This window comes from Heloderma suspectum, chromosome 3 (assembly GCF_057233095.1).
Source record: "Heloderma suspectum isolate Gila_16-S chromosome 3, 16-S_ref, whole genome shotgun sequence".
Classification (NCBI taxonomy): domain Eukaryota; kingdom Metazoa; phylum Chordata; class Lepidosauria; order Squamata; family Helodermatidae; genus Heloderma; species Heloderma suspectum.
The window spans coordinates 243,293,994-243,308,719 of NC_139460.1; the positions used below are offsets into that span (position 1 = coordinate 243,293,994).

General features: G+C 40.1%; 1 protein-coding gene across 6 annotated transcripts in view; it reads left to right on the forward strand.

Moving 5' to 3' along the window:
- MCMBP (minichromosome maintenance complex binding protein) overlaps positions 1-12,742 on the forward strand; it is a 35,373-nt gene extending 22,631 nt beyond the window's left edge. For 5 of the 6 annotated variants that reach the window (XM_084846069.1, XM_084846070.1, XM_084846068.1 and 2 more), the window contains 8 exons: positions 1,269-1,444; positions 5,310-5,433; positions 7,052-7,169; positions 8,040-8,205; positions 9,121-9,254; positions 9,740-9,904; positions 10,708-10,796; positions 11,971-12,366. In XM_084846069.1, the coding sequence (XP_084702195.1) occupies positions 1,269-1,444; positions 5,310-5,433; positions 7,052-7,169; positions 8,040-8,205; positions 9,121-9,254; positions 9,740-9,904; positions 10,708-10,796; positions 11,971-12,097 (1,099 nt within the window). In that variant the 3' untranslated portion in view covers positions 12,098-12,366. Of the gene's footprint in view, positions 1-1,268; positions 1,445-5,309; positions 5,434-7,051; positions 7,170-8,039; positions 8,206-9,120; positions 9,255-9,739; positions 9,905-10,707; positions 10,797-11,970 lie in introns of all 6 variants that reach the window. The other variant, XM_084846067.1, reaches the window with a different exon arrangement.
- The last annotated feature ends 1,984 nt before the right edge of the window (positions 12,743-14,726 follow it).

Sequence of the window (14,726 nt, forward strand, 5' to 3'; positions counted from 1 at the left end):
TTGTTGTTTGGAGGCTTTTTTGATGGCAGCCTCTCAAACTATTATCTGGCATATGGCTACTGGCTACTTTAAGGAGAAATAACTGGTACAAGCCACATCAGGAGCCATGTTCATTGTACTTTCTCTTCTTCAAACACACTTCTTTACAGTCTTTGTTTTCCCTTGTTTACAACACTGATATTTCAATCTGATCCCATCATATGAGCCGCACATCTAAAAGTATCCCTGCACCATCCCATCTGCTTCTGCTTATCACCATCTTGATGGGAGGGGTGCAATTAAAGCAGAGGAAAAATGTGTTGTATCCCAGATGGATTTAACTCTTGATAACTATGCTACCAAGTAAACAATATGTATTTTGAGATTGTAATGCACACTATTTTTCAGAGTCAAAAGTGCCAGTTCAGGAGCACTTGTTAAAAAGATAACTGATGGGGCTACTATGACACAGCATAGTTGTGAATTAAATTAAAATTATCGTCACCTGGTGTGTCTGGTTTATTTTGATTCTGGTATCTACAACTTATGTTTAAAGTAAAACATTCATTTTTTGTTTTGTCTTTTTCTTTAAAATATTCATAAGGGGATACAGTGCTGAATAGACTTCAGGTATAAACTGGTGTTTCTCCTATGAAACTGGACATTAAAAATCTGGCCATCTGATATGTAGTTATGTATTCTGTTGTGAATATTTTTATAGTGCCCTTTAAAAGATAAATTATTTTAATGATTAAAGACCTATGCTCTGGGTTTGGAATGTAACATTTTGATAAGCTATCAGAGAATATAAGCTGGCTTTCTTCTGTTCCAATTTCTTGAAGTGGATTCTGGATCTCATAAATCATGCCATTAAGATACCAACAGTTTACCAATAGGATGTAGTGAAGAGCGACTGCATCTTCACTTACATTTCTGGCTGTGTTGTTTGTCTGCATGCTGGAAAGAATTTCCAGCCAGGTTGCCATTTTTCTTTCCAGCACAGGCTGCTCCATTCTGGCCCCGAGTACTATAGCATGGTGTGCTGTTGGGGATAATATTAGGGACACTATTTTCCCTTGTTTCCTCCCACAGAAGTACATGATGACAGGTTTGATTCTAAGCAGCCAGACTTACCATGTATGGTTGAAACCCAGTCTAACTGCCCCCTCCTGATTTTCATGGTGTGTTTTGGTTTAATCCAGCTTTGTGGATTCTACAGGTAACTGTATTCATTAACAGCAGCTGCATAATTGCACACATGTCTAAGTTCAGCTACTTTTATTTTCTAGGGAGAATTCTTCATCTCCAGTGGAGTCTATGGATTGTATGGACACAGTGGAAGAACAGAGAGTCCATAGTCCTCCAGCCTCGTTAGTTCCCAGAATCCATGTGATTTTAGCACAGAAACTTCAACACATAAATCCATTGTTGCCTGCCTGCCTTAATGAAGAGGAAAGCAAGAGCTGTAAGTATTTAAGCTACTAAGAGGAAGATTACGTCATTACTATTGAATGTCTACACCGGACTTTATTGTTCCCATTTCCTCATACACAAAAAGTCAGTTTGTTCCCAGGGACCATCATATTTAAAGTACAAAGGTACACCTTTAAACATTAAGTCTTTTATTTTATGAAGAAGACTTTCAGTTTCTTCCACAAACACATTTATATTGTGATAGCTTGATGGTTTGAGAAACCTGCCTTTAAATAAGCTGCAAGTAAGTGCTTATTCTTAAAAAGCCCTGGCCTTAGGACAACAGCCATTGCCGATTCCATGTAGCAACAGTTGGGGCTCTGGTCTGTATTTTATAATTTTGTCAAAATGAATAAATGCACATGAAATAGGATATTTTGTGTGTGCGTGTTTGTATTTGTGTTAGTAACATGTGCCAAAGAACCATACTGCAAGGAGTTATAAAGGTAGGCTGCTATCAACATTGATCTCTTTGATTTTATACTTTAAGCTTGATCTGATGTCATGGCACTTGTAGAATCATAGAATAGTAGGGCTGGAAGGGGCCTATAACACCATCGAGTCTAACCCCCTGCTCAGTGCAGGAATCCAAGTCAGTAGTTGTGTCTTTCACTAGTTCCTTGTCATATAAGTTTCGTTTTGGCTAGGATTTTAATGTTAAATCCTTAGCAGAGCTTATCAAGTCTTTTGTAAACATAGCTATGGCTCACTAGAGGAAAGGGTTTGGGGGCCAAAGGTATACATTCAAATCCAGTTTTCTTAATGAAGATTAATTGTGGACAGGATTCACAATCCCTAATCTAATCAGCTGCGTTTCAGCAAAGGATTGAAAGAAGGGGAAATAGCTCTTAATTGAAATATTGTTTAATTAAAATAAAAGCTCCTTTTCTGCCACAGTAGCTTTCCCAGCACCCAAAACATCAAGTTTTGGAACTGAAAGGAATTGAAAATAAAACTGCCAAGATCATACTCCTGTTATACAAATATATGGTGTGACAACACTTAGAATACTGTGCCCAATTCTGGTCACCACACCTAAGAAAGGATTTTGTAGAGTTGGACAAAGTGCAGAAAAAAACCCTAAAATGATCAAGGGGCTAGAGCAACTTCCGTATGAGGAAAGGTTACAACAAGTGGGATTGTTTAATTTAGAAAAGAGGCAAAAGGAGACAAGACAGAGGTGTTCAAAATTATGTATGCTGTGGAGAAAGTGGATTGGGAGACATTTTTCTCCCTCTCATAATACTAGAACTCAGGGTCATCTTATGAGGCTGACTGGGGAGAGATTCAGGACAGATAAAAGTAAGTACTTCTTCACACAGCACATAGTTAAACTATGGAATTCACTTCCACAACATGTAGTGATGGTCACCAATTTGGTTGGCTTTAAAAGGGGATTGGACAAATTCATAGAGGATAAGGCTAACAATGGCTACTAATCCTGATGGCGATATGCTACTTCTAGTATCAGGCAATATGCCTATGTACACTAGTTGCTGGGAAAGATGGGCAGGGGGTGCCATTGCACTTGTGTCCTGCTTGTGGTTTCCCATGGGCAGCTGGTTGGCCACTGTATGAACAGAATGCTGAACTAGATGGAGCTTGGTCTGATCCAGCACAGCTCTTTTTATGTTCTTATTACATCTTGTATTAATTATTGCACGTTCCCCAGTTATATTTCCGGAAAAGTAGATGCTGCTTTTTCTGTATAGAATGTTTTTTTTTTTCATAACATTGATTTTCTCTTTAAAAAAATTTTAAGCACAAGTATTAAAAGTGAGGATTATGCTAGCTATAATTTAGGCAATTGAATTGATTTGTTTTAGGGAACTGTTTGTGTAACAGACTGGAGGGGGGTAAATGATTGCATTATTGGCTTCAATTCTATCCACGTTCTGTGGCTTGATAAAAGTTATTGATCCTTCCAATGTTTGAAAGTAGGTGGTAATGAGTAAAGGTAATCAATACTAATTTTTTCTACTTAAGAGAACATATATCCTACCTTCCAATTGGTAAAATTCACCAAATGGCCTACAAATCAAAATTCAAAAATAGACATTATTAAAACAACATAAAATCCATATAAAACATCCTGCTTTATTAAGTGACATCCCTAAAATATACATGTTACTACTGCATGTATGCCAGTGTGTTCATTGGACCTGTCCTGCAGAGGTCACCGGCACACCAGAAGCTAAGAGCATACCTCACAGAAACTTGAAGCAGGATTGGATGATGGAGGCTATTCTGCAATGCAGCAGCGTCCTTTTTCTCCAGGTGTAGCTTCCATCTCCTTTTGTGTTTAGCTTACCTTATCGGAGGCAAAACAATGAAAAAACAGCAGGCCAGGGTTTTTCAGAAGGAGGAGGTTGCTGCCATCACCTCATGGCACTGTCTGTTGACACACCTCTGTACACATAGACTATAGAGCAAAGAAAAGTGCCCTGCTTGCTCTGCAATGGCATTGGATGCTACAGCACAATGAAGGAAACAAGTCTGGAACACATCTCATAAGATCTATGTCTAGCCTTATTCTTCTGTGCATTATGGTGGTAATGGTGTGGAGCTCTAGTCCCTTCATGCTGTTAAACTCCTCCCTAGTGTGTATAATGTGTTTCTGTGTAACCTGTAAATTGTCAAAACACATATACATAAATAATCGGCACTCATTTTGGCTTTCAAATTATGTATTGTTTTTGAAGCCTAGATTGCATATGAAGTAATTTCTGGAACTTTTCTGAGAACTGTAAAAGTAATTGCTTGAAAAGAAACATTTTCTTCTTCGGTATGAAAAAAAACACTCCAATTTAATAAAGAATGGTTCCATAGATATTTACTATCATTCCTTCTTTTGGGTACAGTCCTGAACTTTAGATTAATAGATATTTAGTTCAAGTGATTATATTCACCTCTAATTAGAGCCTTAAGATTAGTCATCAGTGCTGGATCTTAGTCAATTTTATCCACATTTTAGAAATGAGGTCTATAATCCAGAGAGGCACTTTCACATGCAAGACAGCTATCTTCCATGTGTAAAAACTGTGCCAGGAAATAAGCTACATCTAGAGAATCTGTTCCATATGTGAAAGTTCATTTTGCACAGCTAATATTTAGCATAGTTTGGACAGTGATTTGCATATGGAACTGCACCAGAAGGGTATTAGTTTTCTGACTGCAGCAAAGGTTTTATAATGCTTTCCCTCCTCCTTGCTTCTCTTCCTCTTCCTCACCACCTCCAGCAGAAACAACATTGCTGCATCCATCCTCTTCCCCACCTCTCCTTCCCTTCCCTTCCTCACCCTCCACACCTATCCCACAGAAATGCTGAAATCGCTGCTGCTTTTCCACAGGGGGGAAAAGCTGCTGGCTTACCTCCTTCTCCCTTCCCTGTAAACCTGTGAGACATTCTGGTCTGTGCTCTCTCAGGGCTCAATAGTGCAGAAGGACACTCTGTCACCATCCTGTACCATAAAGCTGTCTGTGTTCTGGCCATGGTGCTGCTGCTCCTGCAATCATGAGTAATATCGTTGAGGGGGGCAGGGGAGGCTTTTTCGGTTGTTACAATGTAGTGGGGGGTTTTACCTCTTCCCCCAATTCCCTTTGTCAGCGATTCTGAATAAGTGGTAATCTTTTCAATTTATAAACAGATTGTTCCTGTAAGTTTGATACATTAATGAGGAATCTTCTAAGCACCTTCATCTGTTGTGGCTGGGGGTGTATGCATGCACGCACACACTAATCACACACCTAACATGGCCCTTGGGGCTGTACAAGTTGCCTACACCTAGTATAAAAAGAACCTATTTGATATGAATGCTATGATATTTCTGACTACTACCTACTGCTGTTTTTGCTAGTTATTTCTAGTTTTATGATGGAACTGTCACCAGTCAGAGCAGAGCTTCTTGGATTCCTCACTCATGCTTTCTTAGGAGATAGCCTGGCTGCCGAGTACCTTATATTGCATCTCATCTCCACAGTGTAAGTAACAAAGTCACCTACTGAGAATATTTTGGCTTGGATCAAGACCTTGCCTTCTGCTAATAGAAAGACTCCTTCTGCTGTGGAAGGCCTTTAATTCAGTGGAATATTTCCACTGGCAGAACAGGGGAAAATGTGATTTTTGCCAATTTCCCCTCTTCCCTTGCAGCCCCCATGTCCTCCAAAATAGGTTCCAGAGGGTAGGGTAGGGCTTGGGAACAGCGTGGCAGGTGATTCTGGGAGCTACTGGGAGAAGGGGGGACTGGGAAAAATCACCCCTTCCCCAAGCAGAACTCTGCTCAGGAAGTGCTTCTTCTGGCAGAGCAAACTTTGAATCCAATCTTTTGTTTTTTAACCAAAGTTTTTAATACAAACCCTTCACATTCAGCAGAATGGTTCTTAGAATTCTTCTTTGATCCCCAAACAATGAAATGAACAAATAAGTGAGGCAGATGTTTTAATGTTTTGAACCAAAATATGCAGGGATAATCTTGGGCATTTCATTGTCCCAAAAGCCCAAGATGGTTCTGCCCTAAAGCAACCACTTTGCAAGGGAATTGGAAGGTTTTGTTTCTGTATGGTTACGCTTAACCATGGTTAGTTGAAACAAGCCAGCTTCATAAACTATGATTTGAAGTTGGCTTGTTTCAACTAAAGGTAATTAAGGCTAGATGAAGTTTGTCTGGTTTTTGTCATAATACTTGACTGCAGTTAGTCTAAAATGGAAGCAAAAGCTTCCAGACTCCACCCAGCTGCACCACAGGAGAGGGGAGGGTTATGTGAACCTGAGGCTTGCTGCATCTCATTCCCATTATGCTGAATCATGGTTTCTCATTAATATCTGAACAAGACCATTGAGTGAGCAAGTGCTCGAGAGTAGCGCATTGTAGACAGAAATTGTCCAGATTTACTTCCCTTAATTTTCTGCCCTACATATATCATCCAAAATGGACCCGTCTGTCCATTGCATGATCTAAGCTGCTCTAATATCAGGAGCTGAATGTCTTACATGTTGCACACTCTTGTTCTCACTTGGTTCAAATTTACCTTGTATAGAGATGAAACTTTATCCCTATTCAGGTGTTCTGTACCTGGACAGAACAAACATGTGAGGAGAGGGAATGCTCCAGCTGTGCCCCCTCCATCGCATTTGTTGCCCTCTACTTGTGGAGGATGATGTCTGGAGATCCTCCTGTATTCATGGAGGTTCTCCACATATGCCAAAACATCTGCGTTAAAGCCTCTCCAGCCTTCTCTGCTAGTTTAAATAGCTGTAGATGGGAGGCCTTCAGGAATCAGCTGTATCATCTAGCAAGGCTCTTGAAGTATAGTTCACTATGTGGTAACAGCTCATGAAACATGTTTCCATAGCTACAGTGTTCTACCATTGCTAGAGATAATTGGCCCCAATAATCCTTGGTTATCTGTACATGAAGCTGAGGCCACTATTGGTACAGAGATGTGTAAAACTGAAGTCCATGTTTCAGGCTTGTGAAAAGAGGAAACACCTTTCACACATTCTGGTCAGGGGCCAAAAATATGGGAGCATCACATACTTTCCAGTAACATAGAATAAGCACTCTACCAATGCTCAACTTCTCTTTTATGTGTTATCTAGCTATGCAAGAAGAGATGTCCTTCCTCTGGGAAAATTTGCAGTCAATTTAAGCGGCTGTCCAAGAAATAGTGTCTTCACAGAACACATATATCGTATTATTCAGCAGCTTGTTCCTGCAGTAAGAATTACATTTATATGCTTTGTGGAATAACTGTGCAGTAGTTCAACTGTATGGGTATGTTGATATGGTAGCCATGCGTGCTTCTGGTTTTGTGCACAGCTTTTGTGCACAGCTGAAGATGCTTGAAAAGGCAGGTACATACCTTCCCACTATGTCTGTACCAGTAGCTGAAAACTGGCTGGGCAGTGGCTCCGTGATGGCTGGATGTATACGTGTACATCTCCTTTACTCATTATGGCATGGGCATATGTGCCTGACGACCCACCATTTGTATGGAATTTCCAGAATGGTGTGTGTGTGAATCATTAGTAACAGCTGGCCAGCTTCTGCTGGTACTCTAGAATATAAAGATGAGTATCTTAATTCCCATATGCCTCAAGGAGACAGTTTGAGTTACCTGCCACCACTCCACTAATCTGACCTGTGGCCCAACTTATTTGCCAGTACACTGAACTGGTAGGTCAAGGTAATGGGCTACACCTCTGTGCAGAGACAAAAAGCAGATGTATGAATTACTCTATCCTATATAGTTTGGAATACACTTTGTCACTTTGTTTGTAACAAAGTAGTAGGGATAACAGAAGTATTTATAGGATTCGATCTTTTAAAGCTAGTACGCAACAACCTTAATACATTACAATTCCTAGTAATATTAAGTGTTGAGCATAAAGAGTTGTATTCCCTATACAACTGTGTGATGTGTTTTGATTGCTGGTTGGAGCTCTTTAATCCTCTCGTTTGGATTTTTTTTTAACTTCACCTACATGTTATATTTCTGTTTATTTTTTTAGTGAAATATAGCGACCCCAGTTGTCTATTAGAGACACTTTCTAACTGACAACTCAGAATGTTCATTTTTCTTGGCAGTCCTATCGCCTGCAAATGACCATAGAGAACATGAACTGCTTACAGTTTAACCCACACAAGGACTACACAGCTAATCGCTTGGTTAGTGGAGTCCTACAGCTGGCAAGCAATACCTCTCTTGTCATAGATGAGACTCTGCTTGAGCAAGGACAGCTTGACACAAGAGGTTGGTATTTGAGCATCAATCATGCATAAAGCCAAAACGAAGTATTTGCATTAAAATATGTTAATAAGAAATTAGATCATTGCCTTTAGAAAGTATGATGATAACTGTAAAATAATTAAACAGTGCATGGACAGCTATCTCACGGTTGGCATGTTTTTCTCATCTCTGAGACTGTCAGTTTATTGGGGGGGGTGCCTGTTAATTTTTAGATTCTGTACTTGTTTTGTATAGTCTGGATTATTTCATTGTAACACTCAATATAGCCTATGTTTATTCATTTGTTTGCCTTATTTGCATTTATTGATATATTTGTAATGCAGTTTTCAAATGTGATGTATTTTGGTAAGTTAATGTTGTGAGCTGGTTTGGGCACAATCCAGTGTTGAAAAGCATCCTGTAATTAAACTAAACCCACAACCCACAGTATATTTCAGTTCTTATTCCATTTTAGCACTCATCCTAATGAAATGACCAGTTCATGGAGTTGGAATGTTGAAACTACTAGCATATTTTTCTAGTTGGTAGGTTCCACAGATGTTTCGTTGTTGAAACACTGGTGTGTGTTTTAAACAAAGGCTTAGTTTTGATGAACAGCTGGGATGTACCCAATTAATATTTGGCATTTGTTATATACTTGTACATAATGTAACTCTCCATACTTTGTCTCTCTACAAAAATATGTACAATGCCTTTTTCAATTTACAGTGATATTGGGATAAGTTCTTAATTAGATTAAGTAGCCTAAAGAAGATTTTTAAACGTTTTTCTTTTCTCTGTAGAGGATTTTTGCCTAGATTCTAGTACACTGTGCAGAATAACTATTCCTGCCAGCTGAAAATCACAAGATTGTGTTTTATTTTAAACCTGAAGACTTTGCATTTGGTCATCAGAGGATTTCTTCTGTTGTGTCCCTAGGTGTACACAATGTGACAGCACTGGGCCACCTGATAACTTGGCAGAAGGTGGATTATGACTTCAGTTACCACCAGATGGAATTCCCTTGCAACATTAATGTCCTTATCACTTCAGAGGGCAGATCACTCCTACCGGTATGGCAATGCTGCACTAGAAGCAAGGCCCCATGTGTGTGTGATAGCCCCTTAATGGAGAGAACATATTATTCTAGGCCAGCTACCTTTATACCATGCACAGGCTGTTATCAGTTGCTACTTTCAATGCTGTACTTCAGTAATAAACTGGTTTGTTTTTAAGATCTAACATTTTACTTTAAACTGAAGGGAAAAGTCTGGAGTAATGTAGGGATAGGAAGTAGATGAGAACAGATACCATTTAAGCTTTGTAGGTAGATGAGAACAGAGACGATTTAAGCTCCAAATATTTGATTCCTGTTCCCCCTACTCCTGCACAGAGATTTGAGGTTTCAGACAGAGCTGTGTAGCCAATGCAGTTTTCAGGGCTGCTAAAAAATGAAAATAGTTTAGTCTTAACCATTTTTTTGCTTTGGTACAAAAAAAGGCCATACATCTCTTGTGCATGGGACTGGTAATTGGTGGTATGCAACTTCTTTCCACAGTCAGACTGCCAGGTTCACCTGCAGCCACAGCTCCTGCCACCCAACATGGAGGAGTATATGAACAGCCTTCTCACAGCAGTGCTGCCATCCATTCTCAACAAGTTCCGCATTTACCTAAGCTTGTTGAGACTGCTGGACTACAGCATATCTGATGAAGTGACCAAGGTACAGAGAACTTTCTGCGTTACCAGTATCTATCTATGGTGGGACTGAGTATTTAATTTGGGACTAAAAAATTCTCTCTGGATTGCTGTATCTCTCTGAAGCAGTGTTATCTTGCACATCACCTCTATCAGCCTGAACAAGTACTCCTCCAGCTAACTATGAAATAGGATCTCATTGACTTCTGTTTAGACTTTGGAAACACTTACTCTTGTATTGAACTTGAAAGGGCCTCTAGTTCAACCTCAAAAAATGAAGTACTTGTCTAGAACCAGTTAAGTTCATTATTAGGAAGCAAGTTCATTTGACATGAACAGGTAGTGTGATTTGAGCAATGAAGTAGCTAACATTGGTCTGATCTTCTCATATGGGGGATAGAACATGGTTCACATATTATCCTTAACGGTGCAAAGCTGATTGTAGGCTCCCATTATGAGAGCTGTTATAACTTTGGATATTTATTCATTTCATTTCTATACCGCCCAATAGCTGAAGTTCTTTATTTGGAAATTTGGAAAGGAAAATGTTTTGCCATCATATAGTCTGTGAGCTATATTCCCTTTTTCAGTAGAAAATTTCATTAATACTGCACTGCATTCCTACCCAAGTGGCTAAAAATAGAATGGAGTGCGGGAAACATCTACTTTGGGTAGCGAGTAAGCAATTCCTGCCTAGAATTTGATGTGCCTCCAAAAAAGTGCAATAATACAGTTGAAGTTACTTTAGTTTAAAACTTGTATATTAAAAACCTATATTTACATAGTATAAAGACTTGATACCTGCATTTAATCCATTTTTTTTCACAGGCAGTAGAGGATGATTTTGTGGAAATGCGTAAAAATGACCCTGAGAGTATCACAGCTGATGATCTTCATAGAACTCTGCTTGTAGCCAGGTAAGAGGTCCAAATGCAATTTAGCATCAGGACAAACACTTCTTAGTTTCTTGAAGTATCACTTACCCAAGAGACAATATACTTAGGCTCAGCTCTTTAAGTGTTTGTCTCTTCCTGGACTTTCTTCCTTATATGGCTCATTTACCACCCTCCATTTCCTTCTAGGTAGTCACTCATCTTTTTTCCACCTTTTGAGTATGAGGGTTTTTTCTCTGGCAAGCAGCTGTACTCTGTAAGCTAGATGGTGAGCAGGTTGTGACACATAGCTAAATTTAAGGCACATCTTGTAATTATCGCAATCCCATTTTCCTAGAAGCTGTTAAATAAAAATGAGTCAGCGAGGAGTCCCCTTTTCAAATTACTTCTGGTTAGCTGCCATTGCTCCCTTCTTGGAAGATAGAAATCTTCTGTGTCAGGGGTGGCAACCTGTGGACTTCCAGATGTTGGGCTACAGCTCCCATCATCTTTGACTATTGGTCATGGTGGCTGGGGCTGATGGGAATTGTAGTACATAACCGGAGGGCTGCTGGTTCCCCACTTGTGCTATATGCTCTGTTAACTTTCAATTTACTTTCTGCCCTTGAAGTCTGACTGGAAGATGTAATTGCTTATCCAGATATAAGAGAGCATGTAGCTTTCATAGCTGCAATGGTTGCCCCATTCAAGTTGGGGTACTGAATTAGCCCTAAATGGGCCCATCATACCTCAGGGAATGCCTCTCCCCTCAACCTGTTTGAGTCCTTGATTTCAGGGAGCCTTGTTCTGTGGCAGTTTAGTTTAGAACTGGATTTTTCCTTAGTGACATTAGTTGTAGATTGTCCTTAAAGTTAGGGAGAAGGTACTTTGGGATATTTAAATGTTGGTATGCACAACTAGCAAATGTGGGATAGAGATATCTGACAGCTTATATAATTTCTGTTATCAGTGAAAGTAGAACCTTCCAAAGCCAGGCTAACTGAAATTTGGGGTTCTCAGGAGTCAAATGGATGCATTAGATAAGCTATGTTAAAATATACAGTTTAGGCCATTTATCATTTTGCCTTTAGAGCAACTGCATTTGAATACGGCAGAAATTTCTATAAGGTACCATCTATACTATAGTGCTTTTCTATCACTCAGGCTAGTGGAGTTAAAGCCTGTGCTTTTACAACTCACCTGTGCTTCTTGCCTACAGGTTCCTTTCTCTCAGCGCTGGGCAGACAACACTGTCAAGAGAGAGGTGGCTAAGAGCAAAGCAACTGGAGGCATTGCGTAAAGCCAGACTACAACAGCAGCAGTGTGTAAATGGAAATGAACTCTAAAGCTACAGCGCCTGTCTTGCTTACATAACTGCAAACTTTGCCAAATATATGTGGAGCTAGTATGAGGAAGCATATGTTTATATTGGGTTTTGTAGATAATTTATATCAAAGTTATAGCTGTTCTCAAACTTGAACACAATTTATGGTGTTCAATAGATACACTGAAAATTTTGGAGCTTGTTTTGTAACTGAACTAGCAACTATGGGAAAACTGTTTGATATTAAAGATTTACTATATAATACTATCTCACTTTACTGAAGAGCTGGGATTGTTTAACAAATATATACTTTGTGGCTTCAGTAACACAGTAAGTGGGCCTAAGACCACTAACTTCATTGGGCTGGGGATGTACTTGAGTCAACGGGGGAAACCGTAGTTCATTGCGGTATTTTGGAGCAAATGTTTGGTATGCATTTGGCAGCAGCTTGAGTGGTAGAAGCTTTAGTGCTGTTCACCAATGTCAAAGGTACATACTGCAGCCACATTTTGAGAAATGTTTCCAATCAATAGCGTAAATTGGTGAGGCAAGATTCACAGTTCCCATGAACCTGAGTTTAAGTGGCAATATGCTGGACCATCTTACACCTTATACAAGACCTGGACCCAGTGCAAATGTCTTAAAATGAATAGATGGATTTTGTTATTGAAAACACAACCAAAGATTTTTGAAAATGTCAAGTCTTTCTAAAGCAGAATGGCTCAGGCTTTCTACCTTCAGAGAAGTACTTTGCACAGACTTTATCTGCTGTGTGGTGCACAGGACCTGGTGGGGCATTCCTGGAGTACAGCCAGGATACTGGCCAGACCTGATGGGCCTTAGAATGAACATTCCTAACATGTACCTGCAGCTGTACATTGCAGGGAAAACTGGTATGGTGAATAAGCTTTCTTTCAGGGAACTCTGTATACTATGGCTGATTTAACCGAGGAACACCCCCCCCCCCCCCGCGCAAGCTTCTAAGGAAAATCCTGTTTGAAAACAACTGTCCTAGACTAGCTGTGTATTGACATTTTCAAAATGTATCACTCCGTTAAGAATATTGAGTGGAATCTAGTGAAGTTTTTCCATGATGGGACTGCTTCCATCAGCAGAACTGGGAGCGTACAATTCTCCCTCCCCTCTGCATGCCCTAAATCTGCTTCAGAGAACAGATTTTCAGAGAGGTTGAGAGAGCAATTAAGTCCTGTCATGTAATGGATTAAGTCCTCCATCCATTGAGTAGGTACTCCAGAGCAAATGTTTCCCTGCCAAAATAAGAACAGGTGTATTTGGTATCCTTACCAAAGGAAGAATTCTTCAGTCTTGGGGCTCTCTACAAGGTAGCAAATGATCTTGAGTAATCTGTAGGACTTCATTGTTTAGTCAGTTTAACTTTTAAAGGCAGTTTTTCAAAAAGTTACCCTTAACACAAGCACTTCACTAACATGGGCTAGATACTGGGTTTGGATGACACGATAACCCACAATGGGTTAAATAAGGCACAGTGGTATATTTAACCCATGGTGGGTTTTCATGTCATCTGTCAGGCACTGTGGGTTAATTGGCTCACCTAAAGAGTTTGGCACACAGCAAGAGCACTTCAGATAGCTGCTGTGGCTCTATTTGCAGGCATTCTGTGGGATTAAATGTGCAGTTGAGAGCACTTAAAGACATCTATCCCAGCAATGTCCGGGGGCGGGGGGGGGATGAATGTGCAATAGCAGTATTAAGAGCACTTAAAGCTGTCTATCTTAGCAATGTCTATGGGGGAAAATGTGGGGTTTTAAGGGTGGGGGTTGCCCCTTTTTGTGTAATTGTGCAGGGTTTTTGATGAAGTGGGTACCTCCTGACCAGGAGAGGCTATGTATGAAGTTTGGTCCCAATCCTGCAAACTCCCAGCGCTTTAGAACCACCACCCCCTTGTTGGGGTGATGCTGGAAGTGCTGAACTAAGCCCCTGTACCTTGTCAATGGGTGAAGCAGCGCCACTGCTCGGGCAGGAGGTCTGCAGCGGACAGGGGGTGGGGGATGACTCAGATTAAGTTAAGCACAGTAGCTCAATAAACTACTCACAGTAACTTATTAGCCTGCTCATGTGGTGGGGCATTGTGGGTTATTTAAAAATAAGCTACTGTGAGTAGTTTATTATCCAAGCACAGCCACTATCTTAGAGGCATCTCTTTTAGAGGATGAGAGTCCTCTCAACTAGTGCCTGTTATATATTTGTTACCTAAGAACAGTATGTTTTTCCTTCATACCCATTTTAATCTGAAAATTTCAGTGGATTTGATCAACTAAACTCCATGAATATCTAATATTAGATACTAAAATGTATAATCAGGTTACAATCCCACTGCTTGATACCTTTCAGTCCTTATATTTTCCTTGAGGCAAAGCAATGGCAAGTCTCTCCATTTATTCATGGCTGATACCCCTTTAATTTGCTATCAGTAGTATGGTGGGTTGCCATACCTCTTAGAAAGGTATGGCCTCCTAGAAAGGCCAGGCAAGTAAGCTCAGCCAGCTAGAATGCAGTTGTCCCCTCAGAGGTAACCACCACACCAAGGAATGGACCAAGATGCCACCATGAAAGTATCCTCAAAGTCATGGATTTTTATCAAAATCAGTGACAGCCAGTGTGGTGTAGTG